The sequence below is a fragment of the Corvus moneduloides genome, chromosome 26 (assembly GCF_009650955.1).
Source record: "Corvus moneduloides isolate bCorMon1 chromosome 26, bCorMon1.pri, whole genome shotgun sequence".
Classification (NCBI taxonomy): domain Eukaryota; kingdom Metazoa; phylum Chordata; class Aves; order Passeriformes; family Corvidae; genus Corvus; species Corvus moneduloides.
In genome coordinates this window covers 2,463,698-2,487,144 of record NC_045501.1, presented here as the reverse complement: position 1 = coordinate 2,487,144, position 23,447 = coordinate 2,463,698, and the positions used below count along the sequence as shown (strand labels likewise).

The 23,447-nt window shown below is 68.1% G+C and overlaps 1 protein-coding gene across 2 annotated transcripts; it reads right to left on the bottom strand.

The window, feature by feature from the left end:
- Positions 1-19: 19 nt before the first annotated feature.
- RARA (retinoic acid receptor alpha) lies at positions 20-22,307 on the bottom strand. 2 transcript variants are annotated; one of them, XM_032134231.1, is made up of 9 exons: positions 22,134-22,307; positions 15,106-15,401; positions 3,233-3,381; positions 2,981-3,122; positions 1,945-2,105; positions 1,683-1,859; positions 1,397-1,601; positions 1,086-1,244; positions 20-701 (listed from the first exon to the last, which is right to left on the bottom strand). In XM_032134231.1, exons 2-9 carry the CDS (start codon positions 15,281-15,283, stop codon positions 328-330), a joined length of 1,545 nt encoding a protein of 514 aa, XP_031990122.1. In that variant the 5' UTR covers positions 15,284-15,401; positions 22,134-22,307; the 3' UTR covers positions 20-327. The 2 variants fall into 2 exon arrangements, with proteins under 2 accessions (XP_031990122.1, XP_031990123.1); XM_032134232.1 differs by lacking the exons at positions 15,106-15,401; positions 22,134-22,307 and adding an exon at positions 8,263-8,416.
- Positions 22,308-23,447: the final 1,140 nt, after the last annotated feature.

Below are 23,447 nucleotides of genomic sequence, written 5' to 3'. Positions count from 1 at the left end.
TAATAAACCGTGTGCCCCCCCCCTCCCCCGGCAGCGCCCGCCGTGCCCCCTCCACCTGCACAGGCCTAAAAACCCCTCCAAACTTTTACAAAGGTTTTAAAACGTATTTATAGATATTTATAGATATTTATATATATATACTTTGCTTTCTTTTCTCTTTTAAATGACTCTGCTTCCTCGGCGTGCGGGGCTGGCCGGGCCCCCACGCGGACGGCCGGGGTGGGGGGGGGGTGGCTCGGTGGTCGCGATCCCGTGGGTGCTGGTGCTGGTGGGGCCGGGGCGTCCCCGGGGCCGCGGCCGAGGGTCCCCGCGCCCCTGAAATGTGACTCAACCAACGCGCTGGGCCCGGGGCTGGGGGGTCCCCGCAGGGGCCGCTCCGGCGGGGGCTGCCGAGGAGTCCGCCCCGGGGGGGCTGCAGCCGGGCCGGGCGCAGGGACCCCCCCCGTGCCGGCGTGCCGGGCTCTGTCCTGGTGCGCGCCGGGCGCGGGTCACGGCGAGTGCGTGGCCGGGCTGCTGCGGTTGGAGCTGGGCGAAAGGCTGGGGCTGCAGCTGCCCGGGGGGGGGCCCCAGGCTGCCCCCGCGGGGGCTGCCCGCCTGCCCCCCCAGCGTGTCCATGCCCTCCGAGTTCTCCAGCATCTCCTGAATGAGGGGCGGCATCGAGCCCGGGATCTCCATCTTCAGCGTGATCACCCGCTCGGCGCCTGCGGGAGGGTCGGGGTCAGCAGGCACCCACAAACTGACACTCCCAAAATAGCACCCTGAAACTGGCAACCCCAAACGGCACCCAAAAAACCCCAAAAGGGCACCCCCAAAATGGCACGCTAAAACTGGCATCCCCAAACCAGCACCCGAAAAATGGCACCCCCAAAACAGCACCCTGAAAGCAGCACCCCCAAACTGACACCCCCAGCTTTGCTTCTCCCTGGGCACTGAGGACAAGGGACAGTGTGGTATCTCCAGCATCCCTGGAAGATGCAGTGCTGGGTGTGTCCTCCTCTTCATCCCCTCTGGAGGATGCTGAGTGACCCAGATGCCCCAGTGTCTCCTGGATGCTCCCTCAGGACCCAAAGCCACAGGAGCCTCACCCTTGGCGCTGATGCTGCGCAGGTCTGTGATCTTCATGAGCATCTTGGGGAACATGTGGGGCTTGTTGGGCCTCCTCTTCCTCACGTAGATCTTCAGTGCCTCCAGCAGTGGCTCTTGCAGCTTGTCCACCTTGTCAGGCTGCTCCAGGTCCTGGCGGTCTGGGGAGGGGGCACAGAGTTGGTTGGGGGGAACAGCACATCCCCGTTGCCATCCTGTGGGTTCCCAGCTCCCACTGCTTCGGCTTCATTTGGGGTCTGCTTGCTCAGCCATTGGGGGAGGACGGCCAGGCTGTGCCTGTCCCTGCACCCACCTCCGCAGATGAGGCAGATGGCACTGAGCAGCCCCGTCTCGGCGTCGTCCATCTCCAGCGGCAGCAGCTGGTTGGCGAAGGCGAAGACCAGGTCGGTGAGGGGCCCGAACCCCGCGTTGTGCATCTGCGTGCGGTTCAGCGTCAGCCCGTCCGAGAAGGTCATGGTGTCCTGCTCCGGCGTGTAGCGTGTGCAGATCCGCAGGATCTGGTGGGGAGAGGCCAGGGGGCTCAGCCTGGTGTCCCCTCCCCGTCCCTGTCCCCATCCCTGTCCCATCCCTGTGCTCACCAGGATGTCGAGGCAGGCGGCTTTGAGGAGGGTGATCTGGTCGGCGATGGTGAGCGTGGTGAAGCCGGGGAGCTGCTTGGCGAACTCCACCGTCTTGATGATGCACTTGGTGGACAACTCGCTGAACTTGTCCCACAGGTCGATGTCCAGGGACACGCGCTGCTCCGAGCTGTTGTTCTGTAGTGGGAGGTGGGGGATGAGGGCACGGGGGGGTGTGGCCCTCCCCAGTCCCTCCGGACCCCCGGGACCCCACGACACTCACCGTAGTGTATTTGCCGAGCTGGCAGAGCGCGGGGAAGGTCTCCTGGTGGGCTTTGCGCACCTTCTCGATGAGCTCCTCCACCTCAGGTGTGATGATGTAGCTCTCGGAGCACTCCGGCTTGGGCACGTCCTTCTTCTTCTTGTTCCGGTCATTGCGGACGGCTGCGGGAATGGCAGGGTCAGTGTCACCTGTGCCCCAGTGCCACCCAGCCCCTGCCCCACCGCGCTCTGCCCCCAGGGCAGGATGGGAACCTGCCACCAGCAGTCGGCTCAGCTGTGGTGACAAGTTCCCAGCGGAGCCATCAGCCCCACAGATTGCCTTAAACAACCCCCATTAGGAGCAATTAGGGGTGCGGTTAGACCCTGCACCCCTGGGGGGGCCTGCGGGGATGGTGCTCAGCATATCAGAGAGGGACCTGGGGGACAGAGAATGGCAGCTGAGCCACCACACTGGGTGAGGGGCACAGGAGGGACCCTGGGGGTGACAGCTGGGAAGGGTGGAGCAGCTGGGAGGAGCCCCGGCCCTGCAGGGATCACCCTCTGTGGGCTGGGAGGGCCAGGACCCCTCTTAGGTGCAGGGTAAGCCTCCAGGGATGCTGAACTCCCCTGGCAGTTCCTGGTCCCCCAGGCTCTGCCAGCTCCTCCCAGGGGTGCCAGGCCCCCAGGGGTTGGCAGATGGGGCAAGACTCAGGGAGGCAGCTGTGCCTCAGCAGCCCTCTCCCCCGGGCACCCACCGCGGGGGCACAGCCGGGCACCATGACAACTGCCAGCGGAGCGGGGAGGCCTCGTCAGCGTCATTTATCTCTGACATGATCAATCACGCGTTGCCCAGGCAACTGCCGGGCTGTGACACAATCCCAGGGGGTCCCCATCCCCCGGGCCTTGCTGGGCACTCGGTGGGGGCTGCTGGGATGGCCCATCATATCCAGAGCCCCCTGACCGGGACGCCAGGCAGGGTGTTCCCATCCGTGTTCCCATCCCATCCCTGCTCTTCATCCCTGTTCCCATCCCTGTCCCCGTTCCCAGCCCCCACTCACACTCCTTGGACATTCCAACTTCGAAGCACTTCTGGAGCCGGCAGTACTGGCACCGGTTGCGCGTCACCTTGTTGATGATGCAGTTCTTGTCCCGGTGGCACGTGTACACCATGTTCTTCTGGATGCTGCGGCGGAAGAAGCCCTGGGGACCCCGCACGCCCCGATCAGCACCCGGCACGGGGACACCAAGCATCCCAAGGATGCTCCCCCCGGGGAGCTGTGGGGGCGGTCGGGGCCGGTGGCAGCGCTCACCTTGCAGCCCTCGCAGGCGCTGACCCCATAGTGGTACCCCGAGGATTTGTCCTGGCACACGAAGCAGGGCTTGTAGATGCGGGGCAGGGGTGGGGGTGAAGGGGGGCTGGGCACGATCTCCTCCGAGCTGGTGCTCTGCGTCTCGACGGCTGTGGGGAAGGGGTGGCACTCAGGGCACAGAGCCCCCCGGGCAGGGACCCCCCACCCCGCACCCCACGGCTGCTCCCCAGCTCCAGGGGTCCCGGCAGCCCCAGCCCTGCACTGCCCACGCCGGCCCTGGCGCCAGGTCGAGCAGGGCCAGCGGGGAGAGGACGCGAACTGGGAAGATGCAACGTGACATTTCCAGGTCACAGAGACGATGTGGAATTCAGGCAGACAAAAAAAATGAAAAAAAGCAAAGAAAAGGGCTGGGATCTCAGAAGCCCCCAGCCCAATCAGCATTGCCAGCGGATGGGGGGACGAAGAGTGCAGGGCCAGCTTGGGGGGGGCCAGTGCCACACACTCACTCACACATGTGGGCACATGTACAGTGTGGCACCTGTACGTACAGGGTGACCCCCACATGTACAGTGTGACCCCCATATATACAAGGGAACCCCCACAAACCCGGGGGTCACCCACCACCCATGGCCCCCCAGGAGGGGACAGGCACAGTGGCACCCAGCTGGCACCCCAAGGTTCCCCAGTGGAGGACATCCCCAAGGGCAGCGCTGCCTTTGTCCCCGTAACAAGCAGACCCCGGCCCTGCCAGCACAGGGGATACAGCCAGTGCCCCTGCACCCCAAAACCTCATGGAACGTGCCTGTTGCCCTCCTGCACCTCAAAACCTCGAGGCATGCACCTCTTGCACCCCAGAAAGCACCCCCATCCCCCAGGACCCTGCAGGAGGTGCCCAAGCCCCCCAGGTCAAACCTTGGCCCCTGCCCTAGCACAGCCCAGGCTGGGGGGGGGCGGCGCAGTTGGGGTGCACCCCTGGAGCGGGGGGACTCAGAACAGTCGGGGTGCACCCCTAGCCCACGGGGGGGGCTCAGCACAGTTGGGTGCACCCCTGGAGTGCAGGGGGGGCATTCAGCACAGTCAGAGCTGGGGAAGGGCTCAGCACAGTCGGGGTGCACCCCCGGCGTGGGGCGCAGCCAGGAAGGGGTTAAGCGCTCCCCGGCTGCTCCGGGATGTTTGCGAATGTTTTTCTGCAGCAGAGCCAAGCGAACCAGTCAAACAGGATATTAAAGGCCGGGCCCGGCGGGGGAGCCCAGGCCCCCCCCGCCCCGCCGGCCTCTGCACCCCAAAAAGGGCCCCACGGCCGCCGGAGTCCCCCCGGGGCCGGGGAGCCGTGGGGAGCCCCGGCAAGGGACACCCGGCCCGGAGAAGGGGCCCCAGTGGAGTGGGGGGTTTTGGGGAGTGAGGGCTGGGGGTCCCCAGCCCGGCAGTGCCGCGGGCCCCTCGCCAAAGGCCACGGGATGGGGCCAGGGAGGGGACACCATGACAAAGCCACGCCTGACGCTTGTCCCCAGGCGCCAACGGGGACGGGGAATGTGCGGGGTGTGACAGGAGCGTGCGGGGCAGGGTGAGGAGTACGAGGGGTGGGATTTGAGATCATGGAAATGAGTGTGTAAGGTGGGATACGAGTGTGTGGGATGGGACATGAGTGTGTGGGGCACCAGGGGAATGTGTGAGGCGGGATATGAGGGCACGGAGGCGATTGCGCAGGGTGGGATATGAGTGTGTGGGCACGAGGGGAGTGTGCAAGGTAGGATGTGAGCGTGCAAGGTGGGATACAAGCGTGTGTGGTGGGCTGTGAGGGTGCAGGGAGGGATGTGAGCGTGCAAGGTGGGATACGAGGCTGCGAGGTGGGATGTGGGTGTACGGGGTGGGACACGGGCGTGGGGGCGAGCACCGGGCAGAGCTCCTGGGCTGAATAAATCACCGCTGCCACTCGAGGGAGCGGAGCCATTAAAGTGACTGAGCGAACGTCGTCTATAATTTATCGCCTCTTTTATATAATTTAAGAACTTCCTCGTGGAGAGCTGCACTCACAAAACGCGGATTTGACAAGATTTTGACGTGCTGGGTGCGGAGGGGGGAGGGGACCCGGCTCCCTCCGCGTCCCTGCGCTGGCAGAGCTGCGCCAGCACCCCGGGAATCCCCTGCCACCCCCACCACCGGCCAAGGGACCGAGGTGCCACCACGGAGGGGACACGGACACAGGCACAGCGGCCAGCCTAGCCAGCTCCCCAGGAGCCCCTCATGGCAGCATCAGGCCTGGGTGCCCCTCGCGGCCCTGGGGGGCATGGGGAGGGCACAGAGCAGCACCCAAAGGCGCGCTGAGCAGGCAGGATGGGTGCCAACCTCCCCTGCTCGCGCAGGGCTGGGTGACGGGGTGCAGCTGGGGACACGGTGGACCCCAATGCCCAGGCTCATCCCCTCCCCCAGCCCGCCCCCCTCCCCGCAGCAGGGGGGACCCCGCTGTCCCCCCCGGCCGAGGCAGCGGAGCCCGGCTCCAGCTGCAGACCAGATGCTGCGGCTCCGCCAGATCCCGGGTGAACGCTGAACGCGCCGCCCCCGCCCGCGGCCCCGCCGGCTGCTTCCTGCCCGCGCCGGGGGACCCCGGGGCACCCCGACACCCGCACCCCCGCCCTGGCGTGGGAAAGCGCCCGCGGGGACACCCCGTGTGCCGGTGCCCGGCGGGGACACCGGCCTCCGCGCCGCCGCCACCCCGGCACGGCTCCGGGATAGACCCCGGCCAGAGGGGGAGGACGAGGATGGGGGGACTAGAGGGGGGAGCCCACCCGAGGGCGCAGCGGGGGTCACCGGGGGTCCCCGCAGCCCCGTGCGGTGGCAGTGCCGTGCCAGAGGTCACAGCCCCCCACAGGAGGGGGGAGGCCCACCCAGGGCTTCCCTGCGGATGAGAATCCCACGTGCCCCGAATTCCTGCGCTTCTGCAGGAGAAGGGGGGGGGGAGGGAAGAGGGTGCTGGGAACCCCGAGCCGTGGGGTGCCCGCTCCTGCTCACATGCCACCAGCCACGGGGCTCAGCCCACCGGGCACCGCCTGGTCCCCTCAGAGCATCCTGCCCAGGAGCCGGTGTCTGTGCCCTGCCAGCACCAGGGCCTGGGGTCCCCAAAACCCCGACACACCCATCTGTGACCCACAGTTTCACAAGGCCATGTGAGGCCACCCTGTGCCCAGCGGGGGGGGGGGGGGGGGGTGCCACTCACAATCTAACCCCACGTACCCCTCCCACACCCGCACAGCACTCCAAAAACCCCCAACAGCACATGGCCCCACAGGGGCAGGGGGTTCCCACTGTTTTGGTGGGCTCCTACAAGATCTTCCCCCACTCTCAGGAGCTGCCTCGTGCCTCCGTTTCCCCATGGTAGCAGCCCCAGACCTCTCTGAGGGTATGGATGGGCTCCCCGTGCCCCCTGAGCAGCTCTGGCTGCTGTGCCAGCGCAACACGCCCTGCCGGGCAGGGCAGTGCCACGCTGGGCCAGCAGCCAGCACCGCGGGGCCAGCGGGCACAGCCGCAGCTGGCTCTGAGGAAACTGAGGCACAGCACGGCTGCTCCGACACCACCGAGCCCTGCCCGGGCTGGCACCCCCGGGCTGGGGAGACACGGCACCTCGTGTGACGTCGGGAGCGGGGCGCACAGCCAGGGAGTCCCGCCAGCGCCCGCCGCCCACGCGCCCGCCAGGTCACGGTCACCGTGACCAGAGCCCCGAGGTGCCCTAGCCAGGGAGGGGACCCACGTCCACCCAGCGCTGCGGCCCACGGGGAGGGGGCTCCGGCCCCCGCAGGACTGGGGGGCACAGAGAGGGGACAATGCCCCCCAGCTACCCTGCTCAGGGCAGTCAGAGCCGGGTGACCCTGCCCTAAGGGGTGGCGCTGGAGCCTGGGACCCCCCTGCCCACCCTGCCTGAGCGAGGCCTCGGAGGCAGCCCCCCCCTCACAGAGCCAGCGGGAGCCCCCGCGTGTCCCCAGCGCAGACAAAGGCCCCTCGGCCGCGCTCGGTGCCAGCGCAAAGGTCGAGCGGCCCCGAGACAATGCGGGGAGTGAGACCGGGGTCCACGGCCACACACCCTTTGCACAGCGCCGGCCACGGGCACCCCGCAATGGGCCCCCGCCCTTATCGGGGTGAAAAGTCCCACGGAACCCGACAGGAGTTTCCCTGGGTTGTTGTGGTGGCCCCTGGGTGCCAGGGCACCGGCTGCCCACAGCGGGGGCACGGGACTCCTCCAGCCCCTCCAGACCTCACTCGCCCCCCACACAGTGGGCACAAACCACAGCAGGGTCCCACATCCCCTTGGGGGAAGAGCTCTCAGGCTGGCCGCCACTTGGGGTGCGCTGCCCGTGTCCCCCTGCTGCCCATCCCGGTACAGCGGTGTCCTCACGCCCTCCCTGCCCCCCCTCGCACAGGGCATGGGTATGGGAGGGGACACCGGGCTGCGACCCCTCAGGGACACAGGGCAGGGTCCCGCCAGCAGGAACAGAGCTGGCCCGGCCTCACATCCACACCCAGGACCCCCGGCCCAGGGGGATCCCCCGATCCGGGGCAGGGTGGGGGCCCAGGCTGGGGCTCCCCTGCGCCTGGGCAGCAGCGGCGGCTCCGTCTGTAGTTAATTGGATTTTCCCGGAGCCTTTATCAGGAGAGAGCGAAATTCCCGGCGGAGCCGGCGCTGCCTGGACCCCGCTGCGGGAAGGGGGGGGGCGAGAGGCGACCCCCCTGCCCCCCTTCACCGAGCTCGGCCCCGAGGTCCTGACTGCCCCCGAAATAGGGGAGGGGGTGCTTAAAGAGCCGGTGGCATCTGCGCATGGAGCGGGTGGGGAGACGGCTGGGGGGGCTGAGCCCCGCACCCCCCCGGGACCAGCACTCAGCTCAGCCCCCCGCCCACGGCCAGGGCCCCCGCACCCAGCACCGCACCCCGCACCCATCCCCGCAGCCGCCCCCCACCCCCGCCCGGGTTTCGGGGCCCCTCTCCCCGGCCCGATGCGACGGAGAGGGGGCCCGTCCGCCCCCGGCGCGCAGGTACCTACAGCGGCCGGAGCTGCTCCACGGCGGGGGGCGGCGGGGGGGGCAGCCCCGGGGGCCCGGCCCGTAGAAATCCATGCGGAGGAAGGGGCCGGGGGGCAGCCCCGCCACCGCCGCGCCCTCGTACATGGCCCCGGGGCGGCGGGGGCGGCTCCCCCGGCCGGGGCGGCCCCGGGCGGTCAGTGCCCCCCCCCCGCGCCCCCGGGGCGCCCCGCGCCGCGCTGCCATCGCCCCGCGGAGCGGCCCCGCCGCTCGCTCCGCGCCCGAGCGGCGGGAGGAGGAGGAGGAGGAGAAGGAGGAGGAGGAAGAGGAGGAGGAGGCGGGGGGAGGGGAGGAAGGCGCAGCCCCGCCGGCTCTGCGGCTTCGCCAGCCCCGGTCCCTCCCGGCACCCGCCGCCTCCTCGCACTTAACCCGCTGCGCGCCGCGGGGCCGCCGGACACCCGCACGCCGGGGGCACACGGACACGGGGCACGGACACGCGGAGGGCGCACGGACATGTAGGGGACGGGCACGGACACGCAGGAGAGAAATGGACACGCGGGGGTGGGGCACGGACACGCAACACGGACAAGCACACGCGGGAGGTGGGGGGCGCGGACACCGAGGGGGACACAGACATGCAGGGGGGCAACAGACGTGGTGGGGGCACGGACACATGAGGTGACACGGCCACGCAGGAGGATACGGATACGTGGTGGAGAAATGGACACAAGGAGAGGGCACGGACACGCGGGGCCAAGGGACACGCAGGGGAACACGGACATGCAGAGGGACACGGACACGCAGGGGCAGCACCACACGGGAGCGAAATGGGGAGGGGCTCAAGGCGGGGCTGGGGGGGCCCGGGGACTGCCCGGCGGAGATGACGGGGGCCCTGGGGGTCCCGGGGGCTGCCCGGCGACCGTGGCTCATTTGCCTAATGGGATGCGGGTGAACTGCGGGTGAACCCGCGGGAAAGGCTCACCTCGGCCTGACCCTCGGCCCCCCCCCCCCGGTGGGGTGGGTGGGTCTGTGTACATGCATGTGCACGTGTGTTCATGCATGTTCCCAGTGCATGATGCGTGTCTGCATCCCGGCTGCAGCGGAGCCACGTGTGCTCCCGCTACACAGACGCACGGGGAGGTGCGTGTGCCCGCGCAGGGCAGCCTGTGTGCACACACGTGTGTGCATTCCTCCTGCACACACACGCACATGTGTGTGACACCGTGTCCCTCTGAGCACGGGAGCAGCTGAGAATGTGAACACACGCGTGTGTGCACAGCCTGCTGTACCTGTGTGTGCGTGCACACGCGTGTGCTGGCGTGTGACCCACGCAGGGCAGAAAACCATGTGCCACCAGTCCCCACCACTCCGCCCCTTCACACAAGCCCCCACTGAAGCTGACACTGCAAACCCAGGGACCCCTGAGTGGTGACGGCGCTGCCCAGAGCAGGGACGGTCACACGCCAAGGACAGGCCCTGGGGGTGCCACTTCCCGCTGCAGCGGTGACCTCCCTGCTGCACAGCGGGCATGCCACGGCATCCACACTGCCCCAGCCCCACGCTGCCTAGCCCAGGAGTGCCCTTGGAGGGAGAGGAGCCCTCAGCTGGGCCTTGCCATGGGCAGGAGGAGCACATGCATGTGCATGGCTGGACACAGATCGGAGGATGTGGGTGCTGCCACGCACATCTGTGTGTCCGTGTGTGTGTGTGGCTGTGCGTGTGTGTGGCTCTGTGTGCATGCGTGTGGCTCTGTCTGGCCCTGTGAGTGTGGCTGTGACTGTGTGTGCATGCATGTGACTGTCCTGTGTGCATGTGTGGCTGTGCCTGTGTGCATGTCCGTGTGTGGCTGTGCACGCGTGTGGCTGTGCACGCATGCGTGTCCATGTGTGGCTGTCTGTGTGTGTGTGGCTGTGCACACTTGTGGCTGTATGTCCATGCATGGCTGCGCACACGTGAGGCTGTATGTCCATGTGTGGCTGTATGTCCGTGTGTGGCTGTATGTCTGTGTGTGGCTGTGCACACGTGAGGCTGTATGTCCGTGTGTGGCTGTGCACACGTGAGGCTGTATGTCCGTGTGTGGCTGTATGTGTGTGGCTGTATGTCCGTGTGTGGCTGTGCACACGTGAGGCTGTATGTCCGTGTGTGGCTGTATGTGTGTGGCTGTATGTCCGTGTGTGGCTGTGCACACGTGTGGCTGTATGTCCGTGTGTGGCTGTATGTCCGTGTGTGGCTGTATGTCCATGTGTGGCTGTATGTCCGTGTGTGGCTGTGCACACGTGTGGCTGTATGTCCGTGTGTGGCTGTATGTCCGTGTGTGGCTGTATGTCCGTGTGTGGCTGTGCATACGTGAGGCTGTATGTCCGTGTGTGGCTGTATGTCCATGTGTGGCTGTATGTCCGTGTGTGGCTGTGCACACATGAGGCTGTATGTCCGTGTGTGGCTGTATGTCCGTGTGCGGCTGTATGTCCGTGTGTGGCTGTGCACACATGAGGCTGTATGTCCGTGTGCGGCTGTATATCCGTGTGTGGCTGTGCACACGTGTGGCTGTATGTCCGTGTGTGGCTGTGCACACGTGTGGCTGTATGTCCGTGTGTGGCTGTATGTCCGTGTGTGGCTGTGCACACATGAGGCTGTATGTCCGTGTGCGGCTGTATATCCGTGTGTGGCTGTGCACACGTGTGGCTGTATGTCCGTGTGTGGCTGTGCACACGTGTGGCTGTATGTCCGTGTGTGGCTGTATGTCCGTGTGTGGCTGTGCACGCGTGTGCGTGCCCGTGTGTGCGTGCGGGGCTGCGCAGCGCGGCAGCGCCTGTTTAAATAATAATGGCAAGTCGGGGCTTTGCTTAGCCAGCAGGTTTCGAACAAAAGCCCAGCGCTGCTCCAACTTCCTGCAGCGAACATGACAAATGTCTGCTCTGACTCATTTACCAGCGCTGGAAAGAATGTGGCTGCGATGGAGGGGACGGCGGAGGGGACACGGGCGGTGGCACCGCGCGGCTGGGCCATGCCGACGGCCGCCCCGACGGGCAGCGCTTCCCATCCCGCATCGCTTCCTGCACCGCTTCCCACATCCCTTCCCGTCCCGCATCCCCTCCCGCCCCGCGTCGGCGGCAACAGGAAGAAACAGAGATTTAAAAAAAAAAAAAACCACAAAACCTTAATTCCAGAGCCAAGAGGAACTGGGCGAGGGGACACCCCGCACGCAATTCCGCGGTGTGAGGGGGACAGGGACACCCCGCCCTGAGCCACATCCCACCAGCGGCCTGGGGACACGAAAATGGGGCCCTTCCAGCAACATTCCCAGCCCCGCATCCTCCTGGCCCCACTTCCAGAGCGATGCTCCGGGGGGACACAGATGCCTCCAAAAGGCCGACGAAAACCCAATCCTACGGCCCATGGGGACCCCATGGAGGACCCCCCCGTGCCCGGAGGGGGCGACTTTGGGATCACAGGGTCACAGTCCCCACGGACAGGGATGCCGGGGGCCCCAATACAAACCCCCTCAGCCCAGCCCGGGGTATGGGGTGTTGGCCGCAGCCCCTTCCCCCATCGCCACGCCGGCACCTCGGGGCCCCGCAGCCCCCCCGGGCCCCGCAGCCCCCCTCTCGCCCGCCCACTTCAAAAGACCACATTTATCCCCTTCAGCCGCTTTTGAGCCCGGCAAATTCCCGGCTGGAACAGGCGGCTCCCCCCGGCCCCTGACAGTGATAGAGAACCTCCGCCTAATGGGCTTTCCCAGGCTGGGGGCCCAGCGCCTCATCAATCTTCCCGGGTCAGGGATGGGGGGGCCGGGGGGTCCCCAGCACCGCACCCCGCGGGGCTCCCCGGCCACTGCCCTGAGCGGGGCCCCCTAGCCCCGCGGCCCCCCCGCGCACAGCCCCCGGCCTACAGGGAGCACGTTTTGCTCATTAATTTTTAAAAATTAATTAATTACGGGGCGCTGCGGGGGAGCGGCTGCGGCGCGAGGAAACCGGAGCCAGCGGGTAGGGTGACAGGCCAGCCCGGGCGCGGGGCCCCCTGTCCCGGCAGCCCGGAGCGGGGCCGGGGGGGCGCGGCTGCAGCGGGGGCTGGGCTGGGGTCCCGCTTCCCGCAGCCAGGCCTGGGAATCAGGGCGAGGGAGGGTCTGGGGGGGCAGCTGCTCAGGGAGCCCCTCAGGGACTCCTGAGACACACCACGGGCCAGCACTGGGCAAGGGGAGGGGACCTCCAGGGACAGCCAGGCGCCACGGAGCCCCCGGGGATGGGGATGAGGGCACAGGCGCAACCCAGCACCGCCACACACACCAACACGCGTGCACCCACCCGGCACAGGGACACGGGCAACGCTGCTCTGCGTGTGCCATCAACACACAGGCACAGCAGGCACTGACACACACATATGTGACACACGTGTGCGCGCTCCACACAGCCCCAGCTGTGCACACACAGGCACAGCGGGCACTGACACACACACACACACACGTGACACACGCATGCATGCCCTGCGTAGCCCCAGCTGTGCACACACAGGCACAGCGGGCACTGACACACACACACACACACGACACACGCATGCACGCTCCACACAGCCCCAGCTGTGCACACACAGGCACAGTGGGCACTGACACACACAAACACACGTGACACACGCATGCATGCCCTGTGTAGCCCCAGCTGTGCACACACAGGCACAGCGGGCACTGACACACACACACACACACGTGACACACGCATGCACGCTCCACGCAGCCCCAGCTGTGCACACACAGGCACAGCGGGCACTGACACACACACACACACACGACACACGCATGCACGCTCCACACAGCCCCAGCTGTGCACACACAGGCACAGTGGGCACTGACACACACACAAACATGTGACACACGCATGCATGCCCTGTGTAGCCCCAGCTGTGCACACACAGGCACAGCAGGCACTGACACACACACAAACATGTGACACACGCATGCATGCCCTGTGTAGCCCCAGCTGTGCACACACAGGCACAGCGGGCACTGACACACACACACACACACGTGACACACGCATGCACGCTCCACGCAGCCCCAGCTGTGCACACACAGGCACAGTGGGCACTGACACACACAAACACACGTGACACACGCATGCACGCCCTGCATAGCCCCAGCTGTGCACACACAGGCACAGCGGGCACTGACACAAACACACACACACATGTGACACATGCATGCACGCTCCACACAGCCCCAGCTGTGCACACACAGTTGTGCAGAGACACACCAGCACTGCCAGCAGCACGCGGTGCCACGGACACACAGCTCCACGCACACACACCCAGCCCACAGAGGGCACACGTGTGTACATCCATCATGTGAGCACACACATGCCCACATGCAGCTCCCAACCCACCAGATCCCCATCCCAGCACTCATGGACCCGCTGGGCTCCCAAATCCCGGGAGGGGCATCTGCACACCCAGGAGGGCCCAGCCGGATCGGCCCTGGGGCCGCACAGCTGCAGCACATCTGGTGAGGGCTGGACACATGGTGAGGAGGGGGTGGCAGCACTGGCCCCCCCGCAGCCGGGACACAGACACCGGCACCTCCCTGCACCAGGAGCGAGAGCAGCGGCATCAGGAGCCACCCCAATATTGCAGGGCCTACCCAAACAGAGCGCCCACCAGGCTGTGTGGATGCTACAAAGGGGGTGGCAAGACACGGTGCCCCCACCCCTTGCATCCCTCGGGCACCCAGCAGGGAAGGCCAAGGGGAAACTGAGGCACGATTCACCGGTCCATCACCCGCCCCAGGACACCCTCCAGCCGAGCCCGCGGCTCTGTCCTCAGTGTCAGGGAAGGGGGGGGACACAGGCGGCACCCCCAGCCTGTTCCCACACGCCCGGAATGGCCCCAGAGCCAGCGCGGGGGAGTGGCCCCACCCGCCGACACCCAGTCGCTGAACTGGTCCCACTGGGTCCCACCGCCGCCGGGGCGGCTCCGGCGGGGGACAGCACCCAGGGCCGGCCCTGCCTGGACCTGCACCGGCCCCCGGGGCCAAGGACGGGCCGGGGGGGCCCTGCCACACCCCGACCCACGGGGTTCTCCCCGCCAGCAGGCGCCGCAGGGCACCCATGATGCAGCAAAACGGGCACGGGCACCCACCCACCGTGGGACCGGGGTGAGAAGGGGTCCAGCAGCCATCCCATGGCATCCAAGATGGCATCCAGGGAAACTGAGGCACTCTGAGGGGTGCTGGTTCAGGGGGACCCGGGGTGGATGCCCACCTCCAGCAGCTCCCAGCTGCCATCATGGCTGGCAGTGATTACCGGGACCGTGATGAACGACCCTGTCACGGGGAAATGGAATCGGGAGCAGCCGCGATGATGATTGTCTTCATTGCCTTCATCGCCTCCCCCATGGCAGGCCCGCCACCGGCGAACAAAGAGCCACCGTGGGGACACAGCACCCACCAAGCCACCCAGCACCCAGTCTGGTCACAGTGAGGGACAGGAACACCCTGGCCAGGGCCCATGGGCCATTAATAACCAGCGTACAAAATAGCCATTAACGAAGGCGGTCGCAATTAATGACACAACCAGGGCCACTGAGCACTCCCTGCCTCAGTTTCCCCAGCAGGAGCACTCAGATGAACACATGGGGAGCAGCACCCAGTGCTTGCATCATGAAGCCCCCAAAATCAGCTCCCCACAGGTGTGGCGGGGAGCAAGGAGACCCCACCTCACCAGCGCCACTGCCCTCGGGCACGTTACGGACCAGTGCTGGAGCAGCAGCCTGGGACTGGCACCCACATCCCATGCTGGGGACAGAGCCCGGCCTGGATGGGTCTCCACATACCCCTCCAGCACTGGGGGTCCCACCAGCCCCTGCAGGGACGCAGTACTCACTGGCAGGTGATGGGGTACTGTATCCACTGACGGGGAGCTGGTGCTGGATGCCGGCCAGGGTGCTGGGCGGTGAGAGCCCCCCCAGCATGTGTGGGAAGAAGAAGGCATAGGGGGGCACAGGGTAGCCATTGAGGTGCCCCCCGCCCGGTGTGGGGCAGGAGCTGCTGTTGCTGGCCATGGCGGGGTCTCCGGCGCAGGGGGCTCTCAGGTGCGGGGTCCGGGGGACAAGCAGAGCATGGGGCCCGCGGGTGCCCTGCTGCCGGGCTGTCCTCACCGTTGGCGCTGGTCCTGCGGTGCTGTGGGGGAAGCAGAGAGGGGCATTAGCAGAGGGGCTGTGACCGCTGACTCCCACCCAGTGGGGTCACCCACCAGCCGTGCCTCAGTTTCCCCAGCCCCCCCCGGGGCCACATCCCCTCCCGGCCCCAGGAGGGCGCAGCCGGCTGGGCCTGTGGCTCCGTGGGGGATTAAAGCCGATCCCCTGATTAACAACACCGGGACGGCGGCACCGGCAGGCGCAGCTCCCTAATCCCAGCTTAGCTTAGTGGGGGGGGACGGGCGGACGGTGTGGGGATGGTATGGGGACACTGTGGTCCCACAGGGCACCCCTTCTAGCCAAAGGCCGCACCACGACCCCAAACCTGCTCTGCCAGGCCTAGCATGGGAGATGGGGCACGCAGCAGGGTCTGGGGGCAGCAGCCCCTGCCCAGCCTGGGGGGCTGCGGGACAGCTGGGGACGGGGGCGGGACACGGGCACACCGGGGTCCCCTGAGGACAGCGGCTCCGCTCCAGGCCGGCTCTGCCGTCACGGCCACGCGCCCGCTCCGGCTCCGCTCCCCCCATGCTTGCGCGGATCGCGAGGGGGCTCAGCCACCCGGCCTCAGAGGGAGGGGGCTCAGCCCCGCGGGACCAGCACCGGGGGGCTCAGGCTGGCCGCAGGGCTGGGCCGTGCCCGTCGCGACGCAGCCCCCACCCCGTGCCATGTGCCACGCGCCAGCTCACGCCGTGCGCCGCCAGCTCCCACGCCAGCCCGGTGGGCACGGACCCCTCGGCCCTGGCCAGTCGGGGGGAGGTGGGAAGAGGGGCACGGGGCTTTCACAATCCCGGGCTGGCTGTTTATTTAAGTGCTGGCGCGGGGCCCGGCGGGGGCTGTTTATTTGCCGAGAGTGCTGGCTCCCGGCCCCGCGGAGGCGGAAAAGGATCCAGAGGAACAAGGCTGGGCCGCCCGGCAAGGCGCTGGGGAGGGGCCGGGATGGGCATGGCCCTGCCCGCCCCCCCAGAACCCAGCTGGGTGCACCCACTGGAGGCAGGACCCCTCACAGTTCTCCCAGCTCACACCAGCACCCACTGACCCAGTGGGAAGCACCTATGGGGAGACCCATGGTCCTGTCACTGTAGAGTGGGCACCCATCAGTGCCTGGGGGGGGCCACATTCCCCCCAGCACAGGGTGCCCCAGTGAGTGTGGGATTCCCACAGCCATTGCCAGGGCACGGTGCCGGATGCTGGGTCAGCATCAGACTGGGGACAGCCCTTGCGTGGGGTCCACACATGGCACTGCAGGGACCCTGGCCTGCGGTGTGGGGGACTGCCCATGGCCCCCCCCCGGCCAGGCCGTGGCCCCCGAGTTGTGCTGGCTGGGGGGAGCCAGGGGAGGGAGGCGCGGGAAGAACTGTTTATGTTTGCCGGTGCCAAGTGCTCGCCGGGCACTGCGCCAGCCATGCCGGGGCCCAATTACTCAACCCACTCCAGCCCCCCCACACACCGCCGGCCAGGGACCGAGCGAGGCCAACGCCGCCAGGCTGGTCACCGTGCACCCCAACCCAGCCAGCAACCCCCTTTTCCAATGCTCCACATGACCAGCAGTGGCCAGGAGGGTCCGGGGATCCTGGCCAGCCTTGCTCCCGTGGGTCCTGGCGGGCAGGAGGAGCTGGTGCCCAGAGGAACTCCCCCAGGACCATGTGCCGGCACAGCCCCCAGCACATGGCTGCTCCCCAGCTGGGGGGTTGTGGGCATCCCAAATATGGGTCCTGGGTGTTCCAAATGGGGGTCCTGGGTGTTCTGACCAAGCTGCACTCCCAGAACCCGCCAGGCCAGCGGTGTGGGGCCAGGGGCCATGCAGCTCCTCGGCAGGGCCCACGTTCACCCGCCCCGACGCCTTTTCCTCCAGTCCCCACAGGAGCTGGATGAGGCCCGGAGCTTCCTGGAATCCAGCGCCTCGTTCCAGCCCCATGGAAAACGTTGCTGCGGGGCCCGGGCCAAATCCAGACACGAGGAACCTCCCACCCAGGCCGGGGGTGGCCCCCGGGAGTGGGTGGACAGACGCACGGACACGCAGATCACACCATTCCCAAGGCTGGCAGCAGTGTGGCTGGTGGGGGACATGATCTGGGGGGCCATGGCTGGTGGGGGGACACAGCTGGGGTGGGACAAGGCTGACCTAGCCACCATCCCACTGTGACCCCAAAGAGATCACAAAGCCCTCCGCAAAAATCTGTGCACACCCAGGTAGGCCAGGCAGTACTGGCACAGTCCCCCAAGAGACCCCTTTCAAAAATGCAGCCCCCCATTGTAACCCCCCAGGCTGGGGTCAGTGCCCACAGGTGCATCCTGCTCCCCGACATCCAGCACAGCCAGCACCAACCGCAGAGCAACCAGGATCCCACCGGAATGGCCACACCGCAGCACCCCGTCCCCAGTGACCACCCCAGCCAGCTACACCTCCAGCCCACCCTGAGGCTCCCCAAACCCCCCAGTGCAGGCAGTACCCCAGCTCCAGCCCACATCACACCCCCAAACCCAGTTGTGCTTCCTGCCGGGGCACACGGTGATGGCAGCACCAGCACCCGGATGTGACACGCTGGTGAATGGGGGCACCGCCCTGGCCCCCCCGGCAGCGGGGGGCAAGAGGGGCTGGGGGTGTTTGGGGGTGCCTGGCAGGGCAGCGGGCAGCGACCCAGCCCTTCCTGTCATGCCGGCAGGCACCATGCTCCAGGCCGCAGCTTCCCCTTGCCACTCTCGATTCCCAGGCAGACAGGTTTCAGTTCAGTCCTGGCCCAGTTGTCACAGCCCCTGTCACCCCAGACTCTCTCACCATGCTCCTCTGCCACCCTAGACTCTCTCACCCCATTGACTTATCACCCCACTGACTAATGACCCCGCTGACCTGCCACCTGAGGCCCTTGGCCCTGCTGCCATCGCAGGGTTCACCACCGCAGCATCCTGCACTCCCCAAATCTGGCAGCAGCTGCTGTGTATGTCCCCCACCCTCACCAGAACCGGCAATGGGGACCCCCCCGTGCCAGGCTGCCCCCACGGTGTGTGGGCAGAGAGGGGTTGCCGTTCTAGGGTACGGGGGCACAGGATGGCAGCCTCGGGGCAGGGCAGGAAGCGCCTGCGGAGCCGCTGCGGTTGCAGCCTGCGGTTTCCTCGCTGGCGGCAGAACCAGCCCGGGGTGGCCTCGCACGCGAGGCCAAGGGCCCGGCTGCCCCCCGCTGCCCCCCGCCGCCACCGGCCCCTCCGGGCCCTCCCAGGCCAGCCAGCATCGTGCAGGAGGGGTGAGGTGACCCCCTGACAGGGCTGCTGAGAGAGACCCTCTCCCCGTATCCCCAAAGCTCTCCACGGTGAGTCACCGTCACGTTTCTCACGTCCCCGGGCAGGCGTGAATCATGCCCAGCCTGCGGCATGGCCGGAGCCAGCGGCACACACTGGGCCAGGCAGCCTGTGCCGGAGTTGAGGCTGCTGGGAACAGGAATCTGAGGATGCTGAGGCCAGTGCTGACCACAGGACCTACATCCTACTCTCCAGGGCCAGCAGCAGACCAGGGGTTTGCCCCACCACAGGTCCCGGGGCAGCACTGGTGTTCCCGCACCCCAACACCAACTGCAAGATACACGGAGCCACCACCGCTCCCCCAGCACAGACACAGGGCCGGGGACACCACGCTGGCCCACGGGGACGCTGTCCGTGCCAGCTGGGATGGTGGCCATGCTGGCCTCCCATGGGGAGGGGCACCCCATGGGGGTACATGGGCACCCCAGGGAGTTGCCACTGGCCCTGTGGTGTGGGTCCTCACCCCAGCACCCCACATCTTGCTGCCGCAACGAGCCACAAACTGAAATTCCACCTGTTGCGGCCGGGCCGACTCCGGTTACGCCGGGAACGCGCCGCTCCGGTTACACCTCCCGCACCCACCACCAGATGCGCCATTCTTCTGCGGGAACAGGTGCCCCAGCCCCTGCCACGGCCCCTGGGATGGCCACGGCTGTGCCACACCACCACCGGCACTGCTCCGGCCTGGCTGCACCGTGGGTGCCTGAGAGGAGCAGGCCGGTCCCAAAGGTCCGGTGGTGTCCCGGCCAGCGTGACCCACCAACCCCTCACACTGTGGGCTGCCCCCACAGCACCCTGGGGACCCACACCCTCTGCTGCCTGCCCATGGAGGGGACACCTCCAGGTACACCCCAATCTCCACCCTGCAACCCAACCTTCAGGATGAAAGCAGGGAACCACAGGCCCAGAACTCCCAGTCCCGGAGTGCCCCATCCCAGGGGTCCCAGAGTGCCCCATCCCAGCTCCCCAGGGGCTCCCGGGAAGCAGGGGGATGGTGCCCCGGCAGCCACTCGCGGCAGTCCCGGTTGTTTTTAGCCGAGGCTGCGGCGGCAGCCGGCGCCCTGGGAATGGCGTGCCGGGAACAGCGCGGCCCCAGACAGCCCTCGCTGGCTCGGCGACAGCCGGCAGACAAGTGCAGCTGGCACAGGGCCGCTCGGGACACAGCGCGGGGGGACCCGGCGGGCAGGCGGCCGTGTGACACCCCCGGACACCGAGATTTGGTGGCACCGTGCCCCCAGCCTGGGCAGGCTCCGAAGCAGAGACCTGATGTACCTGGGGGGACCAAACCACTCCGTGCCGCAGCCACCGCGACCCACCGTGTCGCACCCGGGCTGGCTGCGGGCAGGCAGGCTGCCGTGTGCCGCTGCCACGTCCCCTTGCCATGTCCCTTGTCACTGCCTGGCAGCCGGGGCTCAGTGGGGACAGCGGAGGCCACAGCGGACGCACGCGGCCCCTCGCCGGGCCCTGCCACGAGCCACCCCCCGCTAAGCCTCCTCCAGCCGCAGGGAGATTAACCCATTTTCCGTAATCAGCACATGTGTCACCGCAGATATGATCGCACCCCCCGCACCCGCTGCGCCCCCCCCGGGGCTGGCGCTTGCCAGGGGGCCCTGCGGCACAGGGGTGCCCCATGGCCGTGGGGCACCTTGAGGCTCCAGGCACGCACTGCAGGGGACCCACAGTTCCCCCAGCCCTGACGTGCTGCAGCAGCACCCCAAAAAGGGCTGGGGGACCCCAGAGCCCAGCCACCCTCTCCATGGCAGCACTGGCATCAGCACTGGACATTGCCAGGACAGTGGCCCAGGGCACGGTGGCTCAGGGCACGCGCGGCCAAGTGTGGCACGTTGTCACGCCAGAACCTCCTGGATATAAATAGATCCAGAGCGGCAGGATGGTAAATCCCAGCGCCGCAGGGCAGGCGGTGGCAGTGGCACAGGCCATCCCCAGGCTCCGCGGCCGCGACGCTGCTCCTGCCACAGGGACCGAGCGCAGGGACACGGAGGATGTACAAGGACAGCTGGGTGAAGCCAGGCATCCCTGTGGGACGGAGCAGCCGCAGGCACCAGGCAGCAGCAGACGAGGCACAGTGCACTGCCCTGCTCCTGCCATCCCACTGTCGGTGGCCGTGTCACCGCGTCACCTGGGGGGGCTGTGAGCAATGGGCAAAGAGGCCGGACACCCACTGAGGCACCCACAGGCATCCCCGGTGCGAGCACCCACGGGAGCAGGCGCATCCCCGCGCCGCAGCAAGGTCACCCCCAAGGGCAGGGTGGGGGCCCACGGGTGACATATGGCCCGGGAGCAGTGGCCGCGGGGCCGCTAAGCCACCGAGCCGCCACCCGCTAATCTCGGCGCGGGGACGCAGCGGGTGCTGCACCCGGAGCCACCAGCCGGTGCCTGCCCGGCTCCCCGGAGCGGGGGGACCGGCTTGGGGAGCCCCCGTGTTCACCCCCAGCACCCGCCGCGCTGCGGGGCGGCCCCTGCCACCAACGAGGTCAAAGGTCAGAGGCACAGATTTGGGGGACAGAAGCACAGATTTCTCTCCGCACCGGCCCACCCCAGCCTGGAGCGCCGCTGCCCGCCCCCGGGGGGGAATCCCCCCTCTGCAGGGGTCGAGCACCCGGGGGACAGCACCCCCCACCCGCCCACCCCGCCCGGAGCCCGCGGGGGCTCCGCCGCCCCCGGCCCGGCCCCGGGCAGCTGCTGCGGGAGGGAGGCGGCGGCCAACGGTCCCCTCCCCGGCCCCGCCGCCCCCCGCCCGGCTCCCCCGGGCCCCCCCGCCCGCCGCCGCCCTGTCAGCCGCGCAGAGCGATGGCTTCCTCCGCCCGCCGGCCAGGAAACGGCGCAGACGCCGCTCCCGCCCCCCGGCCCCCGGCGCCCCCCCGCGCTCCCGGCCCCGCTCCCCCGCCGGGCCCCGGCCCCGCCGCACCCCGAAAAGGGGAACCGGCCCCGGCCCCCCCCGCCGCGGGGAGGTGGGGGGGAATGTGGCTGCGCACACCGGCGGCCCGAGGGAGCCCGGTAATCCCGGGGGGGGGGGTCCCCTCAGCACCGCGCTCCGTGACGGTCCTCCGGTCGCCGGTGGGGTATAGAGGCTATCGGAGCCTCCCCGGAACCCTCCCCGGGGTGGGGGGGGCAGCGCTGCCGCTCGGGAGCGCCCAGGCGGTCGGTACCGGGAAAGGGAACTCCGGCACCCCCAAGCCAAATGGCAGGAGGCAGGGGCCAAAGCCGCGATCCCGAACCCGCTGCGGCTCCGGTGCGCCCAGCAGCCGCAGCCCGGCGGAGTCCCTCCCCCGCTGCGGGAACCCCGGGATCCCCCGTTACCGGAGGGGGATCCCCAGAGGCGGTACCGGAGCCGCATCAAGACCCTCCTTCTCAACCCCCCCTTCCACTCCCACGGGTAGATCCGGAGCCCACTCATTACCTGCTCACGGAGACTCCAACACCGAAATCCTTAAACCCGGGGAGCTCCCGGTGGTGGCTGCATGGCGGCGGCACCGGGAAGGAGCTGGGGGGGGTTCGCCCCGGCTTAGAGGGGCGAGGGAGGGGTGGGGTGGGGGTTCCCGGGGGGGTTCACCGAGCGGCGGCCGCGGCCATTGCGAGTCATGTGCTCGCGGGGAAACTTTACCCGGGGCTGGGCCGGGCGGGGCGGCGGCGGCGGCGGCGGCGGCGGCGGCGGCGGCGGAGGGCGGGGGGAAGCGGGAGGAGACCACGCCCCTCTCGGTGGCCACGCCCCCGCTCCGCCCCAACGGCCAATGGGGCGCGGGCGAGGGCGGGGCGGGGGCGGGGCCAGCCCCGCGTTGTAACTCTTTGAAGTCTCCAGAAAGCGGAAGGGGAGAAAGTGGGTGCGCGCGCCGCGCCGGGTGGGGGGGCTCTTAAAGGGGCCGCGCACCGCAACGTCGGTGCCCCTCTTCCCTTTTTTCCCCCCCCCCCACACACTCACAGAAGGAGGTGCTCCAACGCTCCCCCAAGCCCGCTTCCTTTTTCTCTGCTTCTGGATACTCGCCCCCACCCTCCGGGTGGAGGATTGGGGCACCCACATGAGGGAAAACACGGGGGGTGGGTGCTCCAGGGGTGTAGGGAAGAGATGGGAACACACTGGGGAGAAGAGGGGAGAGGAATGGGGAGTCCCTGAGCTGCCCCCCCAGGCTCAGAGAGGAAGGGTTGGGGCACCCATGGTACCCTGGGGGTATAGAGTGCCTGTACCCGGGGGGATTCCCTGGTCTGTCCCCGGAGAGATGCTGATCCCAGGAAGGGGATGGCGATGGGGACACGGACATGGACACAGGCTACCCAGCCACATTCTGGGAAGCCAGAAAGGGCACCCAGGGCCCTGCACCCACTAGCACAGACCAGACCCTGCATCATGAGAGCTGGGAGGGCAGTGGGGCAGGAGCTCCCCTGGGAAGACACACATGTGAGGCGTGTGGCCAGCCTCAGCACATACCCCGGGGGGAGTCACACTGGCCCCCTACTGCCCAGGACTCCTGCGTGCCTGTCAGGATCCCACACCGGAGGGTGGTGCCCACCAGGCCACTCAGCACATTCCCGTGCCTCAGTTTCCCCCGTGTGCTCACCAGAGCGAGCCTGGATGCTCTGGCCAGTCGTGGCCAGCCAGGCCGGGGCACCCCCAGCCCGGAGCGGCCGCTGGCCCCCTCCCCGCACACCGGGGCCGCGGCGGCGAGGCCCAGGCGCCGGCATGTGCTCAGCCCAGTGGAATGTGCCAAATCACTCCCAG